At 38.1% G+C, this 24,417-nt stretch overlaps 1 protein-coding gene across 1 annotated transcript in view; it reads left to right on the forward strand.

Moving 5' to 3' along the window:
- LOC122641009 (protein ANTI-SILENCING 1) overlaps positions 1-24,417 on the forward strand; it is a 76,942-nt gene that overhangs the window by 21,909 nt on the left and 30,616 nt on the right. The window contains exons 3-6 of the mRNA XM_043834321.1: positions 15,137-15,305; positions 17,752-17,845; positions 17,957-18,191; positions 21,021-21,047. Of these exons, the coding sequence (XP_043690256.1) occupies positions 15,137-15,305; positions 17,752-17,845; positions 17,957-18,191; positions 21,021-21,047 (525 nt within the window). The remainder of the gene's footprint in view (positions 1-15,136; positions 15,306-17,751; positions 17,846-17,956; positions 18,192-21,020; positions 21,048-24,417) is intronic.

Genomic DNA, 24,417 nt, shown 5'->3' on the forward strand with positions numbered 1-24,417 from the left:
ACCTTGAGATCCACAAGGATATACACTCACAAAGAGCAGCAGCAATAGCAGCAAGGCTAAGAAGCATAAATTTTTAATAATGAACTGTGAGGGAGCCTCCCACGAATTGATGTATTTATAATAGGGGCTGATCCATCAATCAGCCAGTCAGTCCTATTCAGAGAAGGAGTTGTAATCCTAGCTCTGAGTCCTAATGACAATATGATCAGAGTAGGAATTGTAGTCCTAGCTCTGAATCCTAGTTACAATATGATCAGATCTTATAATCTGATTTAAAAAAACAAATCCTCCTTTAGAAATCATGGAGGGGAGAAAAGAAATAATAAAAGGTCAAATGACCATTATAGCCTTAACTAAAGTATTGAAAAAAAAACTAAGTATGGAAAAAGGAAAAAGGCTCCAATGAAAAAACACAGCAGCAGCCATATCATGGCTTCTTCTTCTTCTTCCTAGTGCTTGGACCTGCATCACAAAAGTTTGAAACAAATTTTAAATAACATAATAAATTATTAAACCTAACTTACCTGGGTGTGTGCTCTTAGCATCGATAGTCATTCTATCAGCAAAACCACGAGTGGCCTCCTAAAAATACTTAGCCTAAAGAGGTATTAAAATATTGGATAAATTACAGATCACCCCTTGGTTTTCAATCGAAACTCAGATCACCCCCTGGTTTTTGAAGAAACTCAAATCACCCCTGGTTTAGACCCCAAAATGCCAAATTAGTCCCTGACGTTAGTTTTATGCTGCCAAGTGATGATGTCAGCCAGTTAAATAAATTTAAATCCCTAAACTACCCCTTACCAGTGTTGATTTACGATTTTACCCTTGTAACTAAAAACCCCAAATTCTATCTTCTTCCTCGCACTTGCAGCTCAATCCCGACAGCCACCGGTCTGAATCAAGAAATTTAAGAGTTTCTTATTGAAATTGTCAAGAAGTTGTGAGGTTTTGTATAAAGTTCGTATTTTGGGGGTGTTGTTCAGTTCTATTGGATTTGAGATTCTAGTTTAGGTTAATCGAGGAGTAGATGGCGGTCGAAGGTGAGGAAGAAGTTGATTATGAGAGCGATCCAGAGCAGGCGAAGTTGACCTTGGCAATGCGGGGGAGGGAAGCGAGTGATGATCAGGAAGGAGAAGGAGAGGATAGTGAGAAGCAGTTGAGGAAGGATACAAGGCCTAGGATCGGTTCGGATGTTGAATCGCAGGGTGAAGGTGGAGCACATGCGTATGATGATGAATAATCTGAGGTAGAGGAAGAGGAGGAGGAGGAAGTGGGAGAGGAAGAAGAAGCAGTCGAAGAAGTCGAAGAAGCAGAGGAGGGAGAAGGGGAATTTCCAGCGTGGCTGTAGGATTCTTTCCTGGTTAAAAGAAACTCTAAAACACCTGCAATAATTTGATAGAGGGATGAGTGCAATAAAAGCAAGAGATTGCTAGCGGAAACCCTCTTTCGATTCAATTGATAAAACTCATTACAAAGGTTTCAGGCTTCAGTTCGATCTAAGCTTTTGGGCATAGATTAGTAACTCATAGACCTCTTAGGGATGGGCAATAACAATATCAGAAATCAAGTTTTATTTCAAGGAAATATGGCAGAAACTATTTGTGGCAGTAGGTTTAGATTCAGATTTGAAAGTGGTTTAGAAACCCACTATTCCAGTCAGCTTTGGAACTTCGGTTCAGTAGGATGGGTTGCCCAAAGGTAAGGCCTTAACCCCCAAAATCTGAATAGAAACGGAGGATCAAGAGAGGTTGATCCAACTTTGTGGGGCTGTCGGTGTTACATGGAAAACAGAGTAACAGTGTAAGTTTAATAGAAGCCGAAATAAAGAAGAGAAAAGGGAAGAAGAAATAAAGAGACAGCAGAAGAGAGACGTTACTTGGGATGGGAGAGAGAATATCAGAGAGGAGATAGAGAAGAGGAACGGAGAGTGTGCTCCCGCCGCTGCAATCGATCAAGAACGGAGGCGGAGAAGATGAAAGGAGCAGGGGTAATATTGAGGTTATGGTTAAAATTGTCTTTTCATGTTTTGGTTTGATTTAAGTTAACACTGTTACTTTAGAGGGGGATGGTTGAGTTTTTTCAAAAATCAGGGGGTGATCTGAGTTTCATTTGAAAACCAGAGGGTGATGTGTAATTTACCCTAAAATATTAGTTAACCACTGAAGTTGTTCTATGATAATGTATAAACTTTATACATTAATGTATTACTAACCTCTTCCATGGCAAGTGTGGCCTTGGCCACATTTGGCTCCAATCCGTTGATAACTCTCTTTAGGGCTTCCGATAGATCCGGTCTACACCCTATATTCTTAGTGTATTGACTATCCGAATTCAAATAATATGTTGCACATGGTTTGTAATTGATGGTTAGAAACCTTGAACTAACATAAATAAATAGTAACTTAGGATGAGTTATAAGAATAAGATTATCTGCCGATGAACATCTTGAGCCAACATCTTTTCCCATCGCTCATTTCTAATTTTCAAATACTTTTTGTTTGATGTTGGGCTATTGTCATGTATCCTCTTCTTCACTACTTCCATGGCCTCTATCATCTTACACATGGTCTGCTCCTTATCCCCATCAACCTCTCGAAGCAGACATATGAGTGGCATCATAACATTATAAATTCGGCTCATCGTAGTCCAAAACTGTGAGGAGGTGACAAGATCTTGAACAAATCTCCCAATTTCAGACCTTGCATAATTGCTAGTCAACCAGTCAGGAGAGGATAACATCTTAAGCAGCCAATCCTTTCGGGAAATGAGGCTATCAATTGCAATGTAATTTGATGCAAATCTTGTGATTGCAGGCCTCACTAAATCTTCTTTTGTGTGACTCCTCATCAATGCCAAAACCCAATCATGGTTATAAATAAAGTTGGTAATCTTCCTTGCATTACCAACCAATTGTTAGACCTTTGGCTATTCTCCTATGTCCTTGAACATCAAATCTATACAATGAGCCGCACATGGTGTCCAAAATAGATGCTACTTCTTCAACATAAGCAATTGACTAGCCTTTTTGAAATTTGCTGCTTGTCAGTTACTATCTGGACAACATTTTTGTTGAAATATGTAATCCAAAATATTGTGGGGGTATTTTGGTCCTTATGGGGTAATTTTATTCTTATGTTATTAAGTTTAAGTTGGCTATGTGGGTTTTAGTCCCACATCGCTTTTTTCAGTCCCTTTGTAACTTTCCCCTCTATTATAAATAGAGGGGCTTACCTATCAATGAAGCTAAGTCATTCCATCTTCTCATTCTCTCTTTGTAACCCACGATTTTGACAACATGGTATCAGAGCAGGTATGATCTAAGTTAGAAAAAGAGAAAAAAAAAACCACATTCTCTTCAATCACCTTCGCCCACCTTTCTCTCTCTCTCTCTGCTTCTCTTTCTGTTTTTTTTCTTCTTCTCATCCTTGTAAGGGGGCAGCACTAGTGAGGTAATCAAAGCATCCAATGATTTAGTTGCTGCCCTCCTCCCATACTACCTTTTTTTATTAAAAATTCTGTTCGAAATCTGCTGGAACCATACTTGCGATATTGGAGCATTCCAGAATTTTTTGGAGATCTGATTTCTATCACTAAAGATGGCTGATCCTCCCTTGTTGGAGACTCCTATGAACCTTTTTCCAGACCTGTTATACCCTATTCCATTGTCCTCCTTCCCTTTTTTATTTTTCTCCGTCATTCATTAACCTTTCCAGCCTCTACCCTAGTCGATCTCAACTTCCCTTTCTGATGGTTGGATTTGTTTTTACAACAAAAACTTTCTTAACTTGCTAATTTGGTTACCTGCTAAAAACCCTGCTAATACCCTGACTCCAATCGAAAGTAGGGTTGCAGGTTTCAGCTTTTGCTGATTTTTGGAGGGCTGATTACTATTACTAGGACCACTCGACATCAATCTTGCACCTATCCAAGTTTTCTAGAAGACCCCTCCTCAATCGATCTCTATTTTTTAGGGTTTTCCAAAACCCTGACATTAATCGATTTTTTGGGTTAGGGTTACCTGCTGCTTTTGAGTTTTTAGAGGTGTTTCTACTATCAAGAGAGGCAATCTACTTCAATTATTCATGGCTTAAAGAGGTATTTTACCTAAGATAGCTGCTGCCCTATTTTTTCTGCACTTTTTGGTATTTCTCCCACTTGAAGATCAAGTGTCAAATCCTACAAGAGACTGGGTGTTCGTATTGGAGATCCATTCCAGGAGCTGTGGACAGCATCTATGCCAAGAAATCATCACACTTTGATAAGCATCAACAGATTTTTGAAGCCCCCTTCCCCTAATCGATCTCAATTTCGGGGTTTTTGGAAAACCTTGACAAAAATCGATTTTAGGGTTAGGGCTGTCCTATCAAGCTAATTTTTGAGGGGACTCTTATACATACCAAAGGAGTTCTCAACCCAAGTTTCAACATCATTCATGAATTTTTTTTGAAAAAAAAAAAAATTCAGGTTCACACTTATGGCTCGATTTCTTCAATTATCAACCTATTTTTTATTGGTTCCTATGTGGCTGGCTGCTTCAACTACCTATGGATCTGTCGGATTATTTATCTTAAATTTGCTGGTTCTATTGAGCTTTACTACATACCTTGCTGGTTCTATTGATTAGCTTCTGTAAGCATGACTGGTTGACATGTTACTGCTACCTTTATGAGGACTACTGATGCCCTATTATTGAGACTGAGTATCCTACTATTGGAGATCGAATTTCTTTTATTATTGAAGACTCGAATCTACTACCCTGGAGATCAGCTTATTTGGGATTACAACAGTGTGTTCCAAGGTTATTGGTTACAACTACGAACCTATTCAGTTATATGAAGCTTTTCTGGTTCATATCCGGCTTACTTTGGAGCTTGATCCTAGCATTGTTCACTAATTCAGATCTGATCCAAGTTTTTTGTTGAAGCTTCATACATCAATTGCTGTCCAGATATCTTAGTTAGTCCTATTTTGTATGTGGGAGTTTATACATTGGAGTTTTTGCACACTTGTTCTTCCTTGTTTGAAGATTGATCAAGGCTTGAAGATTAGAGCTTTTCCTTATTTCAAATCAGATCTGTATAGTTACAAGATTTGAATATTGGAGTTAGGAGTTTCTCCCTTGTAGGAGTTTCCATCAAAAGTGTTTGTTTGATTGTTTGAAGATGGTTGAAAATTTATATGTTGCATTGTTTTACTCCGTAATTAATTATCCCACTGCTCTTTTCACTTCACCACCTCCCAAAACATACCTTTGGCATATACCTATAACTACTTTGGACGATAATGGTATTCTTTAATATACCATTTCTTCCTGTTCCATTACCCTTAGCACCTTTTTTGGAAAATTCTAGAATATTATGCTTTTGCCCTATCACTTACATCAGCTCTGTTATGTCCACGTGTACTACTACACGTGAGGGGGAGATTATGTACAGTACACCTATAGACATTGCAGAAGCAGAATTTGCAGGAACACTTGGTGCAAAACATAGAAGATTAGAGTTTCCACCATTGTCATTCGGTATCTCCTTTGATATTGGGTTGAGTTTGCCGTACGGGGGAGATTGAAGTATTAAAGTATTGAAGATGTTTGGTTATTGCCTGCCTATGTGAGGTTCTACATTTGGGTTGATCATTTCTGTTGCCTGATTTATTTGTTTCCGCTGCTTGCTGCCCTAGTTGTTTATCTTCAAGATTATCAGTCAGAGATTCATCACTGGACAGCTGTTGAAGATTGGTGAAAGTTTGTTGATCAAGTCTGCCCAGGTTCTGAAGATCTATTTTTCAAGTTCTTGAACGTTTATTTAGGAGCTGCATTCATCTGTCAAGTTGGACTCTGTTGCAATGTAGTTTGTTCTCATTTTATTCAAGTTGGATATTAGTATCTTGTACATAGTTGTCACGGCGTCACGGCGATCCAAGTCGGTGGAAGGGTGTCACGTCGATATATCGACATGTCGCCCGCCATGGCGTTGCCATGGCGAGCATGTCGACCATGTTTAATTTTTTATTTTCTGTTGTCATTTAGTATGCTATAATATATGTCCTATAACATCAAAAATCAACATGAAAGTGTACTACACTACTACTAGTATACTATGCCACTATGGTTTAATTCATGAAAGTGTAACTAATATCCATTAGTGTATATGAAAGTATGAAAAATTGAAAATATAGATTAACCTGTCAAAATATCGACCGATATGCCAACATATCGTGGTATGGCGTCCATGGCGACGCCATGGCGTCGCCATGGAAGCCATATCGAACGATATATTTACATCCACCATGGCGTAGCTCGATATGCCACCTCTCCCAGCGCCAGGACTCCATGGCGGCGCCATGGCGACGCCATGACAACTATGATCTTGTATGTGCCAACTTGAGGGGGAGTGTTTGCATTATTATGGAGTTCTTTTTTTCTTTTTAGCTCAAGCTTGATCTTATTTGTTTACTTATTTGTATATTCCAGCTTGAGGGGGAGTGTTGAAATATGTAATCCAGAATACCGTGGGGGTATTCTGGTCCTTTTGGGGTAATTTTATTCTTATGTTATTAAGTTTAAGTCGGCTATGTGAGTTTTAGTCCCACATCGCCTATTTCAGCCTCTTTGTAACTTTCCCCTCTATTATAAATAGAGGGGCTTGCCTATTAATGAAGCTAAGTCATTCCATTCTCTCATTCTCTTTTTCTAACCTACGATTGAGACAACAATTTTCTTCTCCTACCTCCTTCACAACTTCATGCATTAACTTATATAAGTAATGGGCATCTTTGATTTCACTAGATTCATTGACCGACTTGTGGAAGATCGTCCGTTTGTTACAATAGACAAGAATATTGGTGATGGATAATCTTATTGGTCCACTCCATCCATCACACATGATGGTCACTCCATATAATGACCACGTCTCCTTGAACCTCTCAACATACTCATGCACCTCTTAGACAATATCATCCAAGTAAGGGCCAACAATCTCATAAGGTGTGGTCGGCTTAACATTTTTCCCATACCGCTGAATCTCCTTTACCATAGCCTTGAAGTGGGGATCTTTGGCCTTATGTGGTGAAATCATGGAACTGTGGAACCATCTGGAGATTGCTTTGCTTATCTTTATACTTAATGTTTTGGGTTGAAATCTTTCTTCAATCCTCTGTTGGCTATCATCTCTTGGTTTGTAGACATTTGGATCCATGTCTTTGATATCTCGGCTCTTCTTTCTCTTGCCCTTACCACTCTTAGTAAACCGGTCAAACATTTCCTTGACACTGGTTGCTCTACTAAGGCCAGCAGGCTCCTTACCCTTACCTACAAATGGACGACAAGAGGAACCAACACCAATATCTACAGGGCCCTGACATTGGGTTCGAGCTGATTGACTTCTTACCAATTGCTTAGCTCTCCATTGTTTCTCTCTTGCTTCATGTCTTGATTGTCGCATCGCCCATGCCAACTCTGGGTCCTCCTCCGCTACTGTATCCGATCCTTCATTAGCTTCAAAATCTTCCATCAAATCTTCCACCAAAACATCCTCATCCTCATGTGCTTGGGTGGATTTTTTTTTCTTCGTATCTCTAAGGTGTTTTTGCATTGCCCTGCATAACTCTACAGGGCACTTTGTACACTTGGCAACATTTCCTTATCCTCCTACCATGTGTTCTTTTTGCCAAGTTACCCTACCCTCAAGATGTTGAGTGTCACAGAAGTTGCATATTGTAACCAATTTGCTGTTGTTTATCTTGGTACAATAAGACCACCCAATGTCTTTTTTGCGGCATTGTCCTAAACAGCAAAGATTAGTAGATAACTATATAAGTATTAAACTATATTAAAATCCACACATCAATGATTTATACAAGTAAAGTACATGTCTATATGATGTATTTCATGCATTGCATGTACTTAGCAAAGTATATTAAGCAAACTTTAAACATTTTTATATTTTCCACAATTAGTTTCACATTATTTAATTTTTCAGCAATAAAAAATGACATAATAATGTAATATAGTACATTAGAATACAAATAATATGAATCTAAGTCTTCTCATGTATTTCGGCCATTGAGACATTTAATTAAACTATAATGAAAGAGTAAAGATGAAAAAATCATGAATATTTTAATTTTTGTAAGTATTTTATAATTTCAGAAAATAGTAAAAAAAAAATTACAGATTATGGGGTAAGAATATGATCTTGATTCAAAGTGATAGATCTGTACATTATGTTATACATATATTATACACATAAGCATATGTTGAAATTTTTGGAAGAAATAAAAAAAAATCAATTTGATAAGGAATTTTCGGTTTTGGGTGAAAAATGCCAAGATTTGAGTTCAAATCTTTGCAAATGTATACATAGAAAGCATCACTAACGTAGTTTAATTTATTCTCTTTGAATCATAGCAAAAAAAAAAAGAACTAAAAGTAAAGATTTGAAACAAAAAATCTGGGTTGTTGGATGCACCAAAGGATGTGATTCCACATCTTCTAAAGTCGTTTTTCACAAAGGAATTGAAGCCCTCAACAGATTTGGTCGGGAAAAATGGATTTGAAGCAACATTTTGGCGTTTTTTCCTTGGCTGGACAGGGGTTTTTTCCGCTGGAAAGCTCTCTGGTTCGTGTTTTTCTAGAAAAATGAAAATAACGGCATGTCTCTTTAAGTATCGATACATATTGATACGTATCAATACATTTTAAAATTAATAAAAAATGGAAAAGTACGTATCTACCGTATCGTATCGTATCAACACGTATCGGTCGATACATATCGATACAATCGATACATTATTGTTTTTTTAAAAGGATACGTATCGGTATGTATTGTATCGACACCGACCGATATCGATACGTATCGGCCGATTCGATATGATACATACCGATACTTTAAACCATGATAACACTTATGTTTCTCAGTTTTTCCCCCCCGGTTCTTGAGAATAAAAAAATAATAGAAATTCGTGTACCTATGGTTCATTTTTTGGTTCCTGGGAATTAACCAGTTACAAAAAGTTGTTGAGAATTAGTGAAACAGAGCTTTAATTTGGAATGTCTTTGTTCTAGAAACAAAAGGGAGAAGTTTGGAGGGGGGGAGGAGTTGCTCTTTTATGAGTAGATGGTTAATTTGATGGGCAAAGCCGTAATTTCATGTTCCAAATAATTCACCACCTCGAATGCAACTTCAACCACCACCACCACCTCCATCTCCACTGCCAACACCACCCCCACCGCCTTCTCCACCACTAACACCTCCTCCACTGCCGCTACAACACCAACTCCTCCACTGCCGCCACCGCCACCACCACCCCCATCAATTTTTTGGGTATTATATGGCATTTTTGAAAATTTATAGTTCTAGAAACATAAATTAATACGCATAACAAACATGTTTCTGTTTCTTTTCGGGCCCCGAATTAGAAATTACTGTTACTAAATGTGTTTTTTTTGTGGTCCAGAAATTTGGCCTTGTAACAGAAACACACAATTTGTTTCTGGAATAGATATGTGGCCTAGAAACACAAGTTTTATCATGCAGGGGCGTAGTTGCTTAAGGAGCCAAAACGTAGCTTCCTTGAGTGGTTGCTAATTGTAAGTAATAATAAAAGAGTAAAAAAGAGGAAGAAGAAGAGAGGAAGAGAAGAGAGAGGAGAGCAGTGAGAAGTGAGAACCTATGTGTTTGTGTAACCCTTGGAAGTTTTCCACTTTTTGTTGGAGCTCCCACTTCATTCAATAGATATTCACTTAAAGGACACAATATGGAAATAAAAAGAAACAAATAAAACACAATACCTAAACTACCCTTGACTAGAACAGAGACACTAAATAGTCTCTACTAACACTCCTAGTCATAGTCTCAAGCAAGAGTATAGATTTTGATAATGCCCAGGTTGTTACAAATGTAGTCACTCTAGCAGTCCCCAAAGACTTTGTAAACAAATCTGCAAGTTGCTCTCCTGTACGACCATGACTAGGAGAAATGAGCCCTTGTTGCCGCTTCTCTCGAACAAAGTGACAATCTACTTCTATGTGTTTCGTTGTTTCGTGAAACATAGGATTTGAAACAATATGAACAACAACTTGACTATCACACCACAGTTGCATAGGGGAATCGTCAGTAAAGCCAAGCTCAGTCAACAACTGTTTCACCCACATCAGCTCACATGTAGCATGTGCCGTGGCTCGATATTCTGACTCTGCACTAGATCAAGCCACAACTGTCTGTTTCTTGCTTTTCCATGACACAAGATTCCCTTCAATAAATGTGCAATAACTTGTATTTGACCTGTCAACAGGAGATCCAGCCCAGTCTACATCTGATAAGCCTTCAACCCGTCCATGGTCATGATCCGAGTAAAGTAGACCATGTCCAGGAGCCTTCTTGAGGTACCTCAAGATACGTATAACAACATCCCAATGAGATTTCCGAGGAGCAGACAAAAACTGACTCACAACACTGACGGGAAAGGCAATGTCAGGTCGAGTCACAGAGGTTTAGATCCTAATAATCCTGTCTCTGAAAGAAGATCAATAACATACTTTCGCTGTGAATGCGAAATTACTTTACTTGACTGAGCTCCTTCCACTCCCAAAAAGTATTCCAATTTTCCCAAATCTTTAGTGTGAAATTTCTGTTGTAAATGCAGTTTCAGCTTCTCAATTCCTGAAGAGTCATCTCCTGTAATGACAATATCATCCACATATGTAATGAGATATATTCTTTCTACATCAAAATGCTGGAAAAATATAGAATGATCACTACTACAACATGTCAGTCCAAATTCCAAAACAACTTCAGTGAACAACATGTCAGTCCAAATTCCAAAACAACTTCAGTGAACTGACCAAACCAATCTCAAGGCAACTGTCTTAGCCCATACAAAGACTGGTTGAGCTTACACACCATTCCATACTCCCCCTGAGCAATAAACTTAGGAGGTTGGTCCATATAAACCTCTCATGGAGATTCCCATGCAAGAAAGCATTTTTAACGTCCAACTGGAACAACGGCCAATGATGAGTAGCAACAAGAGAAATCAATATACGATCAAAAGTAAGCTTGGCCACAGGAGAAAAAAGTGTCCAAATAATCAACACCATACACTTAGGCATAGCCCTTGGCCACAAGGCGGGCCTTCAAGCGTGCCAATGAAGCATCAAGATATACCTTTACCACAAAAACGCATTGACAACCAATATCTGATTTACCATAGTGTAACGGAATAAGATTCCATGTCTGATTTTCCTCCAATGCCAACAGTTCCTCAGTCATTGCAGTCAGCCAACCACGACTAGATAATGCCTTTGCAACTTAGGAATATGATGATTCTCAATAGTAAAGCAGGAATGGAAGGTAGAGAATAAACCAGAGTTGGACACAATGTTAGAAAGATGATGTTGGGTACAACTCCGAACGCCCTTACGAAAAGCAATAGGCACATCAAGGTCAGAAGGAAAATTAAGAGGAGAAGGAGGATTACCTGGGGCAGGATCAGCTGAAGAAGAAGAGTAGGCAGAGGTTGATGAAAGGGAGGGGTACCTAAACCTTCCGAAGATGGTGTTGGTACACAATAGGAGGTGGTGACGACGGAGGTGGTGACAGCGATGGTGTTGAAGAAACCTATGAAGCAGGAGACTGAACAATATATAAAGGAAGATCATATCATCCAACTCAGAAACATAAAGAAAGGAATCAATATAAGGAGTGGACTCAAAGAAGGAAACATTAGTTGTGACAAAATTTTTTTGTAATTCAAATGAATAACAACGATAACCTTTGTAAGTACGAGAATAGCCAACAAAGATTCATTTAAGAGCTTTAGGATCCAATTTAGAAACACTTGGACCAATGTTCAAGATCTCTGGGCTCGACCTGGTTCCTACCAGGTAGAAATCGATATACAGCCGAAACCAGTGATTTTTTTCCCAGCCAACTCGAGCTGGTGGTCTCGAGGTCCAAAAATGCTTTATTTGATCTATTTTTTTGTATACAGCCTATTTTTGACATTCTAAACACAATGCATGAACTATTTTCACAAAAAACACTCTAAATGGTACTTGTGGTTTTTGACCCAAGTTTACTCGTGTACGCATAGTGTACTGAGAGTCATAGTTGTCACTTGTCAGGCCAAGCACTTATTTATGCCAGTACTTGTGTCCAATACTTGCCTCCCTTACAACCTTGTATAAAGACTTAAAAATAGACTTCTACACTAAAAAAAAAAGGGAAAGGCATAACCCAATCCTTAGCCTATTAAGTAAGTTAGGCAAACTAGGAAACTGAAATAGACTCAAAACAGAGTCCTAATCCAGCCCCACTAAGCACTTGAAAGAAAACCACTAAAATAATTTAAATTGAACTATTAGTTGAATTGGTTCAATTAATGAACAAAAACACCAAAAAAAAAGAAAGTATGGAATTAAAATGCCTAATCCCGTATGCAACCTAAGTACCCAGATTTTAGGCCTATAAAAGTGGCCTAGTACATAGAAAACCCGTGGGATTAAAGGCCCATCATGTATATAACCCTATTCTTAAGCAAAGATGCCCGGTTCGATGATAAATCTGCATCAGTAACACTAGAGGACGATGCATGGAAGGAGGAAAATATATCTAGAGTCAATGATCCAGGGGCGGGAAGCAGTTGAAAGACATTCGCGCATTACCTGTCTTAACAAATGTAGCAGTAGATGGCTGGGAAGATTGAGAAATCAGAAACGTTGTAAAGCGTGCGTAAGCCTCATTAAACATCTTCATAGTCTTACCCTCAGACTGGGGGGATGTAGCAATAGAATCAGTAATGGCAGCAGGATTACCAAACTGTTGCTGTGGTGGTTTGCCATGAAGTTTCCGACAAAAGCGTTGGGTATGTTCGGTACGACCACAATGGTGACTAGTCTTCACCAATCCTGAAGAATTTGAACCAGCCTGAGTACCAGAAGTTGGAGCTTTGCCAAATAAAGGGCTTTGCCAGAATCATCCCCACGACCACGACTATCACCAGTCCTTGTCCCACTACTAGGCCCACTGTTAGGTGTAAAAGAGTCCAAAGCTGAATTATCCACAATAGTGGAATCATGAGAAGTCTCACAAGATACTCGTAGAACTCGTGAAAAAGTGTTTGAAAGTGTGGCTACCTCATCACCACCAAGTATCTGGGAACGAACAGAATCAAACTCCTTCCCAAGACCACTAGGAAATCCCATGACTGTGAGTTGGTTTCGCTGGTTTTGCATCTATTGCACATTAGAAGTGATAGTTAGTAGGGAATTCAGCTCCTCATACATCTTAAAATCAGCAAAGTGTTGGGTCAAGGGGCGGCCCTTTCGATCAGCTCTGTAAAATTCCTAACACAACTCATAGATACGAGACAATTTGTTCTGCCTAGAATATAGAACATTAAGATAGTTCCGTAATTCCTTAACTGTATCAATATGAGTCACCAAATCAACAATTTTATTCCATAGAGTTCAAAAAATGTCCCAGAATACGTGCATCATCATCAGATTTATTCTTGGTCAAATGGTCCTATTGGTCACGACCAATCAACACCAACTTGACAATCTTCTTCCATTGTTGAAAGTTGGTGATTCCTTTTAACTTCTTCTCGGTAATATGATTGGATGATGAAGACACAACCTCACTAATGACATTCTTTGATGGTTCAAGCATTTCAAAAAAACACAAAATGGAATGAAGTTGCAATACGTACCAAGGATTTAGAGAAATAGCCAAAACCCTGAAAGTTGATACTCGATCTCCAGACCCTGAAGTAGGCTTGACTTCCAACTTCTAACTCAATGAGAATTAATCTCCTACCACTTTGCTAAAAAATCGTTCTCCAATACCCCGATAACAGTCATTTCAAATCCCAGCTGCAAAAGTCAATCCAAAACCCTGACAAAAGTCTTATCTCCAATTCTAAAGCCAAAAATTAATCGAAAAACTTGATAAAACTTGATTTCTAAGCTCTTGAATGCATGCTTCACTCCATAAATCAATCACCACCAGCAAAGGAGACCTAGTTCTCAATCTTCAATCGTCAACTAGTCTCTAAAGAGTCCTAAAATACAGCATAGGGTGCTGCACCCCTTTCAAACAAAAACTGACGAAACTCTCAAAACTCGAACTGAGATGAATCAATCCATGATGATTGAAACCGTGAAAGGGTGGAGACAAGATACTAGAAAAGTTGTAGCAGTCCCTAGAGATCTTTCTCGGATACGATGTAAGTAATAATAATAGAGAAAAGAAGAGGGGGAAGAAGAAGAGAGGAAGAGAAGAAAGAGGAGAACAGTGAGAACCGATGTGTTTGTGTAATCCTTGGGAGTTTTCCACTTAGTGTTGGAGCTCCCACTTCATTCAATATATATTCACTTAAAGGACACAATAGGGAAATAAGAAAGAAACAAATAAAACATAATTCCCAAACTACCCTTGACTAGAACCGAGACACTAAACAGTCTCTACTAACACTAATAAGCTCTTTAACCCACAAGGAAACAAAAGTAAAATTTCAAGAATACCCATATGTCAACTGAACAAAACAGCTTCTTCTAGTATCATTAATTATAATAGTGCCTCATTAAAAATTGTTAAGATACTCTTGAAAACGAAGTTACATTATTATCCCCCCCCCCCTCCCAAAAAAAAAAACACCTAGGACAAGTAAATCCCTCAATGACTCAGTCCCCGCCACAGAGAGTTTTGAAATTCCAGTTATTTGATAGTTCTTTTGCCCAAAAAAGAGAGGAATTGAGAAATTTCCTTTGTTAAGATCAAGTGTCCAATCATTTTCCTTGGTTACTTATGTTTTTAGTTATTCTCTTCTAGTTGTCTAGTTCATAATTCTTTCAAATTCTTAGTTTGAATAAACACTTTCAATTGCCTGGAGGCAAGGAGGATGTTGTTACAAGTGTATTTACTTTGACCCGTTCTCCTATATTCAAAATATAAACATTAGTTTCACTACTTCTAAAGTTCTTAGATTTCTCGTAGCAATTGGAAGATTTTATGTGGTCTTTCATAGTGTATCTTGTTATGCCTCTCTATTGTGCGGGGATTTTTTATTCTTCAAAAGTTAGGTTCTTTTTGGTAACTTCTACTAATAGTTTGATTTTTCTACTTCAACTCAGGAAGCAATTGCTGGCAAATGCAATGTCGTTTGCATAAATAAGGACCCTCGGAACCCGCAACCTTCAGAGGAAGAGCTTAGTATGGCTGACTATGTCTTCTATCGTACATTTGATGTTGGAAAATGTACAATATCTCATGAGATAGATGATAAAGTGGCTGGAATAGAAGGTATGTGTGCTCTCTTTGTATAACCTTCTCATCAAATTGGTAACTACATAACAAGGATTCAGACATGTTTATCGTTGTTTGACATGGCAAAACCTATAATTTTGACATGCAGACATGTCCGTAACTATATTTAGCAATTATGTTTTTGTTGTCGGTAAATCTCGGCGAGATCTATATCTCGAGCTCCTCGAGGCAAGATGACGTACGAGACAAAATATGCACAATTTTGAATAACTAGACCGAAATTTTGAATATTTCGAGAATCTCAGAGAAATCTCGAATATTTCAAGAATCTCGGAGAAATCTCGAATATTTCGAGAATCTCGACGGCCTTAGTACTCATAATTATAATATAATACTATTTGTACTTGGGTGTCTATTTAATATGCATTGTTCACTATACTTTGTGGTTTTTACTTTAAGTCCTTAAATATTTCATAAATAATTATTCAATATTACGTGTCTTCATCCATTATTGCATAATCTATTTGTTTTATTTGCCAATTGTGTCTCATATCATTCAAACAATGTGTAGAATAAGCAATTTACATTAAGGGTTCGAACTTTACTGCTAACCAAGGGTGCAAATCCAAAACATCAAATTGGGTGTTTTTCTTTCTCTTCCCCCCCCCCCCCCCTCAATTTCAAGATTTGAATATGTTTATTAAGAAGCCTATAACAAGCTTCCCTTAACGTTTTGGATCCCACTATGGCTATTTGCCCATTGAAACATCATACCGAAACCAAAAAAAAAAAAGAAAAAAAAAAAGAAGAAAACTGTCTCGGCAAGATCTCGAGAATCTCGACCTGGTCGAGATGGTTGTTCGAGACGAGTTTTCGAACTATAGTCGGTAGCAAGGAATACCTTTTCAATTGGGAGAGAGGATTCCTTAATAAGCATGCTTGGATTGGGTCCTTAAATATGAAACAGTTCCACCACGTGGTATGTACAATGGAGCTTAAATTTTGTGAACATGTAGATTCCAAGGCTACTTGCATGTCAAGTTTCAGCTCATTCAGAGTTGGCCAAGTGGAAAAATGAAGCTTTAAAAAATCCAGGACCACAAGAGTGTGCATGCCAATGCTTGGATAGCTGAAAAATTCAAGGGAAGATGCCATTATGTGGGAGTATATATGATTGAATTTAGCTCTCAAATTTAACATCGCTAATCCAAACTATTTCTTAGATTTCCAACGGGTGGAATTGCTACAACATCTTTCCACATGGCAAAACTAGGGGTTCCATTTGGCGGATCTCTCTAGATATGTCCATTTGAGAGAGGTTCTCTAGTTGAGAACTAGTTCTTCCATGTGGCGTATCAAAAGGGGCCTGAATTTTTGTAGGCATGTAGACAACTGTCAAGTTTCAACCCAATAGGAGTTGGCCAACTGGCAAAATGAAGCATTGAGATATCAGGGACTATGGAAGGGTGCCAATAGATAGACGACTAAAAAATTCAAGGGGAGATTCCCTTACACTAGAGGTTATATGATTGAATTTGATTCTTAAAAATCGGCATTTGGTTGATTCAGATGATGTCGAATGGTGGAATTGCCACGTCAACTTTCCACAATGGCAAAACTTAATGTGCTCGTCTGGGAACCTCTCCAGACGTGCCCGTTGAGAAAGTTCTCTAGAAATGTCTGTCTAGGCTTAAATTGGACACGTGGTTGATCTAGATGATATCAAATGGAGGGAATGGCAAAGTCATCTATCCATATTGAAAAATTAAGGGTGCCTGTCTAGGGAACATCTCTAGATGTGCCTGTCTAGGTAAACTTGTGCCCTTTTGAATTTTGAAATTGATTATTGGTCATAGTGGAAAACATCATGCTTCGATGATCTCAATTTCATTAATTTTGATTTCAATTTTGTTAACTAGTATGGCATTGATTAGATTTGAATAGTTGATTGGTCATTGGCGAAAGAAGATCAATATTACCGACCCATTTTGGTTGGGATAAGGTTGAGTTGAGTTTTTTGGAACCCTTATGATTTTTATATGGCTGCAGCTGATTTTGGCCTGAACCACCGAAATACATTTGATTATGGTACCGGTGCAAGTTAAAGAAAAAAAGATTTTGATTCGAATCACCTCATTTCTATTTGAAAATGTAGCCATGGTGTAGGCAACCTCCTTGGTATGACTACAGTCATGCTTTCTCTTCATGCAACTAAATACAATTGTGTCTTCACAACCCCCTAAAGGGATCTCTCTTCGCACTCCCCTCCCATTCGCTTTTATTTTTTTGTTTTAATATTTTTTTACGGAAAAATCAATGAAGTGTCGAAGTATTGGCAAGAATTTCGTTGTCTGATACTGTTCAAACTGCAAAGAAATGACAAACAGGAGTGTCCATGTTATGTACATGTATGTTTTTTATGTTGCTTGAATTATTGTGATGTTTCTAATGGCTATGATTGATGTGACTTAATGTGTCACAGTGATGTTTATCTTTAACCAAAAAGGAGAAAACATGAGAGTGCTAGCAATTAATGAAGCACCGCAATCATCTCCATCATCTCCCAAGCCAAACTTATTGGAGCCGCTTGAAGCTGGTTCTGGAAAGGTTGACGATAAAGCTGGTAAGACTCCCACCAGTAAATTTGGAGAAAAGGGAAAACTAAAGTCGGCAAAAGATTCAGATACATTGGATGATAGACCTGCTAAAAAGGCAAGGCTAGACATGGAGGCTGCTGTGACAAATGGCAGGGGTTCTGAAGATAAAATAAAACCTAAACCTGTCAGGGATTCTCTTGGACATGAAAAGGTCGTTCGTAAGAAGGTCAAGCCTGATGAAAAGGAATCCGGGCTTTCTAATGGTACCCTGCCTAAGGCAGCCGCTACTCTCGCTCGAGAGAAGGACATAAAAACTGATGGCCAAGTATTGGAATCAATCAGAAAGCCAGATGCTGTAAGTTTAACCATATGGATTAGTGTTATGTAGCATTGTTGCACAGAGGATGTATTTTGAGTCTAATGTTAAATGAATTCAGCATTTTGAATCTCATCTTTACCAGCCTAACGTGCAGATCAATTGATTTAGGAAGTTCTTAATGGTTTGAATCTTATCTTTCTTTTGTGACTAATGGAAAGTTTTCATGATTATTTGTTTGATATGTTATGTAGTTTTCCTTTGACATTCTCTGGGCAAAATGCGTTTCCTTAAGTAGTTTCTGACTTACCTAATGTACAATAACTTTCAGCAGTGTTTTAAGGGATCCTGGGCTTCATTTCTAACAGAAATGATATGATAAAATTATGTGAAGTTGGATTTGAAATGGTGGAAAGATTTCTTGGGTCACAACTGATGAAACAAATTTTTTTTGGGTGATGATTATAATCTCTGGCTTTGAACTGAATTCAGATCCCTAACATCTCGTAATTGTTGTGGAATACTAGGAACAGAAAAATATATCAAAATATTTCTTAGTGCAAGTTGTGAGCATGTAAGCAGTTGAATTGATGTATTTAAGTTACTCGGGCTTAGTGCTTGTTTCTTTTCTTTGATAACCTTATCTTTAATGAAGTGCTAAACCTGAACCAGTGAAATCCAGTGGGAAATCAGCTTGCGACAGGATCACAAGGAAGAAAGGGCAAACTAGATTTGGAAAGAAAACTAATTGCAGAATAACGGTCGGTCTAATTTGGCCAAAAATAAAGTCAAAAGGGTTTTATTTTAGCGTAGAAGATTTCTGCTAAGTGTGATAAAAATCTAGTGGTCAGATTCACACTTCTGGAGTAATCGTACTTGGGGAAGGACAGCTCAACAAATGCAGAATCAGGGCTCTAAACAGAGATCAACTGAGGGAGAAACAGAATTTCCAAAACAGAACAAAAATCTGAAAATTGTTGGGATCCTAGTTGCTGTAGGATTTCAGATTTTAATTGGAAAGTTCAGATTTTGAAACCGTCGCAAATTCAGAACTATTAGCAGATTAGAGAATTAAAATTAGAACTCAGATCAATTTTAAAACAAGAGTTCAGAGAAATCCAAGTTGAAGTAGGAAGCTAGAGTTCGATGGGAAAGGATTTTTTTTGCAGTCATTCCATGGATCTGATGCAATTGGTGCAATGCTAATCCCAGACCAGTGAAATTCAGTGGGAGATCAGATTGCGACAGGATCACAGGAAAAAAATGACAAACCAGTCTTGAAAAGAAAATAATAACTGACTTAACAGTAGCGCTGATTTGGCCAATAATCAAGTCAAAAGGGTTTTATTTTAGCATAGAGGATTTCTGCAAAGTGTGATCATAATCTGATGGTCAGATTCACATTTCTGGAGTAATCGTACATTCGTACATGGGGAAGGACAGGTTAACAACTGCTGAATCAATGGACAGGATTGGGGCTCAGAGTAGCTTAGGCTCTAAAAACTGTTTGAACAATAGCAGAATATAGAAACAGAATTTCCAAAATAGAACCAAAAATCTGAAAATTGAATGTTCCTAGTAGCAAGGGTTTTAGGTTTTAATTAGAAAGTAAAGATTTTGAAACCGTCACAAGATTCAAAACTAATAGCAGAACAAAGGACTGAATCATTGTTTAATGATCAATTTAAAACAAGCGATTTGGAGAAATCCAAGCTGAAAGAAGAAAAGCATTCGATGGGATTTTCTTTTTTGGAGCTTTTGAAACTGAAACTGAAATAAAATACAAATAAAAAAAAGAACAGGCAAGAAAACGCTACCTGGTTGCGCAGGGGCCAATGGGAACACGCGTGCAAGCATCACAGGGGTTTCCGACTTTTCATGGGGTTGGGGTGGTCATTTCGCGCCCCGTGTCTAGGCGCAGTGGCCACGAGACCAGGTAGTGTTCTTTTTCCCTGAAAGAAAAGATTGGACTGATTGGGGCTGGATCCCAACCAATACCCAACCATGGAATCACCACCAGAAAGCCTACTGAATCACCACAGCAGGGAGCATTCTGAATCAACATAGAACCAAAAGCAATAAGCCAAAGTGATTATTCAAGTTTGTGTACAAGGCTGTAGCCCCTTACAGAATTATATTGAAGGCCTAAAAACAGACTCAAATTCAAAAAATGGAAAGACCTAAACAAATCCTGAACTGATTAGTAACTTAAACTAACTAGGAAACTGAAATAAGGCTTGACTCTTAGTGGCCTATTATAATAAAAACCAATTGGATCAAAGGCCCAACATGTTTAGACCCCAACCCAAGGCTTATTTTCACTAAAATAAGCCCACTCATGTTTTTTATCTGCATGAATCCTACTGAGAAGCCAATAAATAGGGATGGATCAATTATGTTTCCTTATGTATTTAGGAACTTATTTAGAAGTTTAGGTATTTACACTGAATTGGGATCACAGACTAAGGCCATCGGGTGCTCTCCATTGCCTGGCTAGCATGCTCTTTTATGAAGAGGAAAATTTTCATGTCTTCAGATTTTGGTTCTTTCTCAATAGGGGTTGGTTTGCAAGAGAACATAATTGCTTGAGTTTTCCCTAATTGTTTCTTCATTTTTTCTGCCATTCCATTATTTGTGACATGATTTGAATATTGATTTTTCGACTTAAGGGTTTCCTTATTGTTTTGATCTTTTAAACAAACTCATTTTATTATGTAAATGACTTTATATATAATAAATTATATGCTTATTTATTGTCTTACAGATTCTTTCATTACTGTTCTTTTTGGTATGCATCTGATCTTCCTGACCTATTTATATTATGTGTGATTTTAACAGGACAGAAGCAAATGGTTCAAGGGACTTGTAAGTGATAATTCCTTTTAGCATTTATGCATAGTATCTATCTTCCTCTTTTCATTTGTACATGATCTCTATAATGTTAGTGCAGTGAACTGCTTAACTTTAGTTTGACTAATGTTTATGTATACATATATTATCTGTTGTACGTGAGCAGTATCTTAACTGATTCTATTTAGCTTGGATAATTCTTTGTTGAATTGTATATGTATCCCCTCCACAATGTTTTCAGTGTCATTTTCTTTGGTTCGTATAGTTTTTGGTTTCTTTTGTGTCATCTCATATGATCGATCAAGTGTTTCTGTACTGAAAGCATATGCATCCTCATTGATCTTATCACTCTGTGTTGGTAGTTTTCCCATGGATGACAGTTACTCTAGTTGGAAGTTCTATATTTTTCCATTTGTTATTGAGCTCCTGTTAATGTAGTCCTATATAGGTAGGAGACCTACTAGGAGCCAAGCAACCAGAATCTGTTGAGCTGCTGGTTCGAAAGGGGGGCCAGAATTGAGGTTTTAGGTCAATTTTAGGGTTAGGGTTAGGGTAATGGATGTATCTTATATGGTAAAGCTAGGCAGGTGTAGGGGAGTCTAATGAACTAGGTTTTATAAGTTTTGGATGGTTAGAAGTAGGTTAGATGGATCTGGGCAGCAACTATGGTTAGGGTTTTGGGTTTTTGGAAAGGTGAAAGTTATGGAATCTAGGATTTAGAGGTGGAATTAGGGCAAGGGCTTCAGGTCGAGTTCTCTAGGGGTAGAGAGGGTCACTGGGCCAAGGTATGGAGGTCTGATGATGGCTGGATGTGGCTGAACTGTAATTAGGGTTTTGGGTTTCAATGGGAGTTGAGGAAACTTTGGGTTTTGATGATGGGATGGGGCAGAGGTTTGGATCGAGTGGAGGGGGTGTACTAGGAATGCTGTGGTTTGAACTTGAAGTGATTCTGATGGTGGAATAGTGTTGGACAGAATGTGAAGGTTTAGGGTTTTAATGCATCAATAGTTCTAATGGAGTATTGGCAATGGGGATCGATGGGGCTGGGCTTAGAGGACTAGGAGAAGAAAGGGGGGATGGCTGATAATAGTAACCACTTACTTGGAATTGCAGGTCTTAAATGGCAGTAGCTTGAAGACAAGTAGCAGGTCCTCCCGATCTACAAGATGCAAGGAGTCAACTAGAGATCCACCAGTCCCTTCACCTTGTTATTTACTCACAAGGCAACACTTAATGTAGTCCTAGATAGGTAGGAGACCTACTAGGAGCCAAGCAACTAGGATCTGTTGAGCTGTTGGTTCGAAGGGGGGCAGAATTGAGGTTTTAGGTCAATTTTAGGGTTAGGGTTAGGGTAATGGGGATGTATCTTACATGGTAAAGCTAGGCTGTTGTAGGGGGGGTCTAATGAGCTAGGTTTTATAAGTTTTAGATGGTTAGAAGTAGGTTAAATGGATCTGGTCAGCAACTAGGGTTAGGGTTTTGGGTTTTTGGAAAGGTGAAAGTGATGGAATCTAGGGTTTAGAGATGGAATTAGGGCAAGGGCTTCAGGTCGGGTTCTCTAGGGGTAGAGAGGGTCACTCGGCCAAGGTATGGAGGTCTGATGATGGCTGGATGTGGCGGAACTGTAATTTAGGATTTTGGGTTTTAATGGGAGTTGAGGGAATTTAGGGTTTTGATGATGGGATGGGGCAAAGGTTTGGATCGAGTGGAGGGGGTGTACTAGGAATGCTGTGCTTTGAATTTGAAGTGATTCTGAATGTGGAGTAGTGTTGGACAGAATGTGAAGGTTTAGGGTTTTAATGGATCGATAGTTCTAATGGGGTATTGGCAATGGGGATCGATGGGGCTGAATTTAGAGGATTAGGAGAAGAAGGGGGATGACTGATAATAGTAACCACTTGGAGTTGCAGGTCTTCAATGGCAGCAGCTTGAATACAAGTAGCAGGTCCTCCCGATCTACAAGAGACAAGGATTCAACTGGAGATCCACCAATCCTATCCTTCTTTTCTATTTTCTTCTTCATTTTTATTTTAATAAATTTCATTATGTGATCTACTACAAGTTCTTCAATTGTTGCCTAGTATTTTGAAGATCAAATCAGCATTGAACTTTATTCAAGAAGGTCCTGCCTGGGGCTAGGTCCTTTGTGATCCAGCTCTACATTATTTTGGCATCCGAGCTAAGGAGAGGCAGTGGGCAAAATCGACAGTTATTGCATTCTACTTCCAATTGAAGCATAGTTGGCAAGGCGACCAAAGGCGGTGGAGGGGTTTCTAAGCACTTAAACGACAAGGCGCCCAAGTGTTATTTTTTATTTCCCCTCTTTTCTAACATTGTTTAGTATGCTACAATATGTACTGTATATCATAAAAAATAAACATTAAGCCACATCAAGTCATCGAAAATCAACATTAAGTCACATCAAGTCATCATAAATCAATATTAAACCACATAAAGTCATAAAAAATCAACATAGAAATAGAAGACTAGAGAACTGAAGAAGCAAGCTATTGGAAGTTTGAAACAATTAAAACATACATTTGGTTTATATGTTCTTGGAATTGGTCATTTTCAGGTATACCTAGTCTCACATTTGGTTTATACTATTCTTAGAAAATATGATCTTATCAATAAATTATTAATTTGCTCTTGACTTAGAGTAAATGTTCTTGTTCTCTAAGAAATTTGATTGATCAAATGATTTTATTTTTGCATGAGACTTTTTGTATTAGGTAAAGCACAAAACCAACTTTCCAACAAATCCAAGATTGCTTTAATCTGATTTATATTGAAGGAGTTATGCTCTGGTCAAACCTTATTTGGTGTGTGCGAATGCTATCAAACTCGTTCTGAATAAAAATATATTTTTAAAATATAAAAACAAATGAACATTTTACCGCAATTTTGGTTTTTAGCAATGTTTTACCATATTAAGATTTATGGAATTTTTAGATTTGAGAAAAACCGCAACATCAGAAAGTTGAAAATTTAACCTACTGCCAAAAATCCAATTTTTGTTCTTGAACTGGGGAAGTTTGAGTTTTTATCCTTTTGGAATTTGGTTTTTTTAACTATTTTTATTGGATTCAAATAGGGGGGTTATATGCTTATTTATGAATAATATCTTAAGTAAATGAAATTACAAATATTTAAAACATTTACCTAAGTGATTTTGGCATAAGTAAGTGCCAGAATCTGGCTCGATACCAATTAAAACAACGCAAGGCGTCCTACAATAAGGTGGTAGCCGCCTAGGCACCTACAAATTTGCCTGGACGCCTAGGCGACGCCTTAACAACTATGAATTGAAGATTTATGATGCATGTCTTATTCCATAACTCCACTAAACTCGTGGACAAGATTTGTTTCAAGATGAGGAGAGCTG

The sequence above is a fragment of the Telopea speciosissima genome, chromosome 9 (assembly GCF_018873765.1).
Source record: "Telopea speciosissima isolate NSW1024214 ecotype Mountain lineage chromosome 9, Tspe_v1, whole genome shotgun sequence".
NCBI lineage: Eukaryota > Viridiplantae > Streptophyta > Magnoliopsida > Proteales > Proteaceae > Telopea > Telopea speciosissima.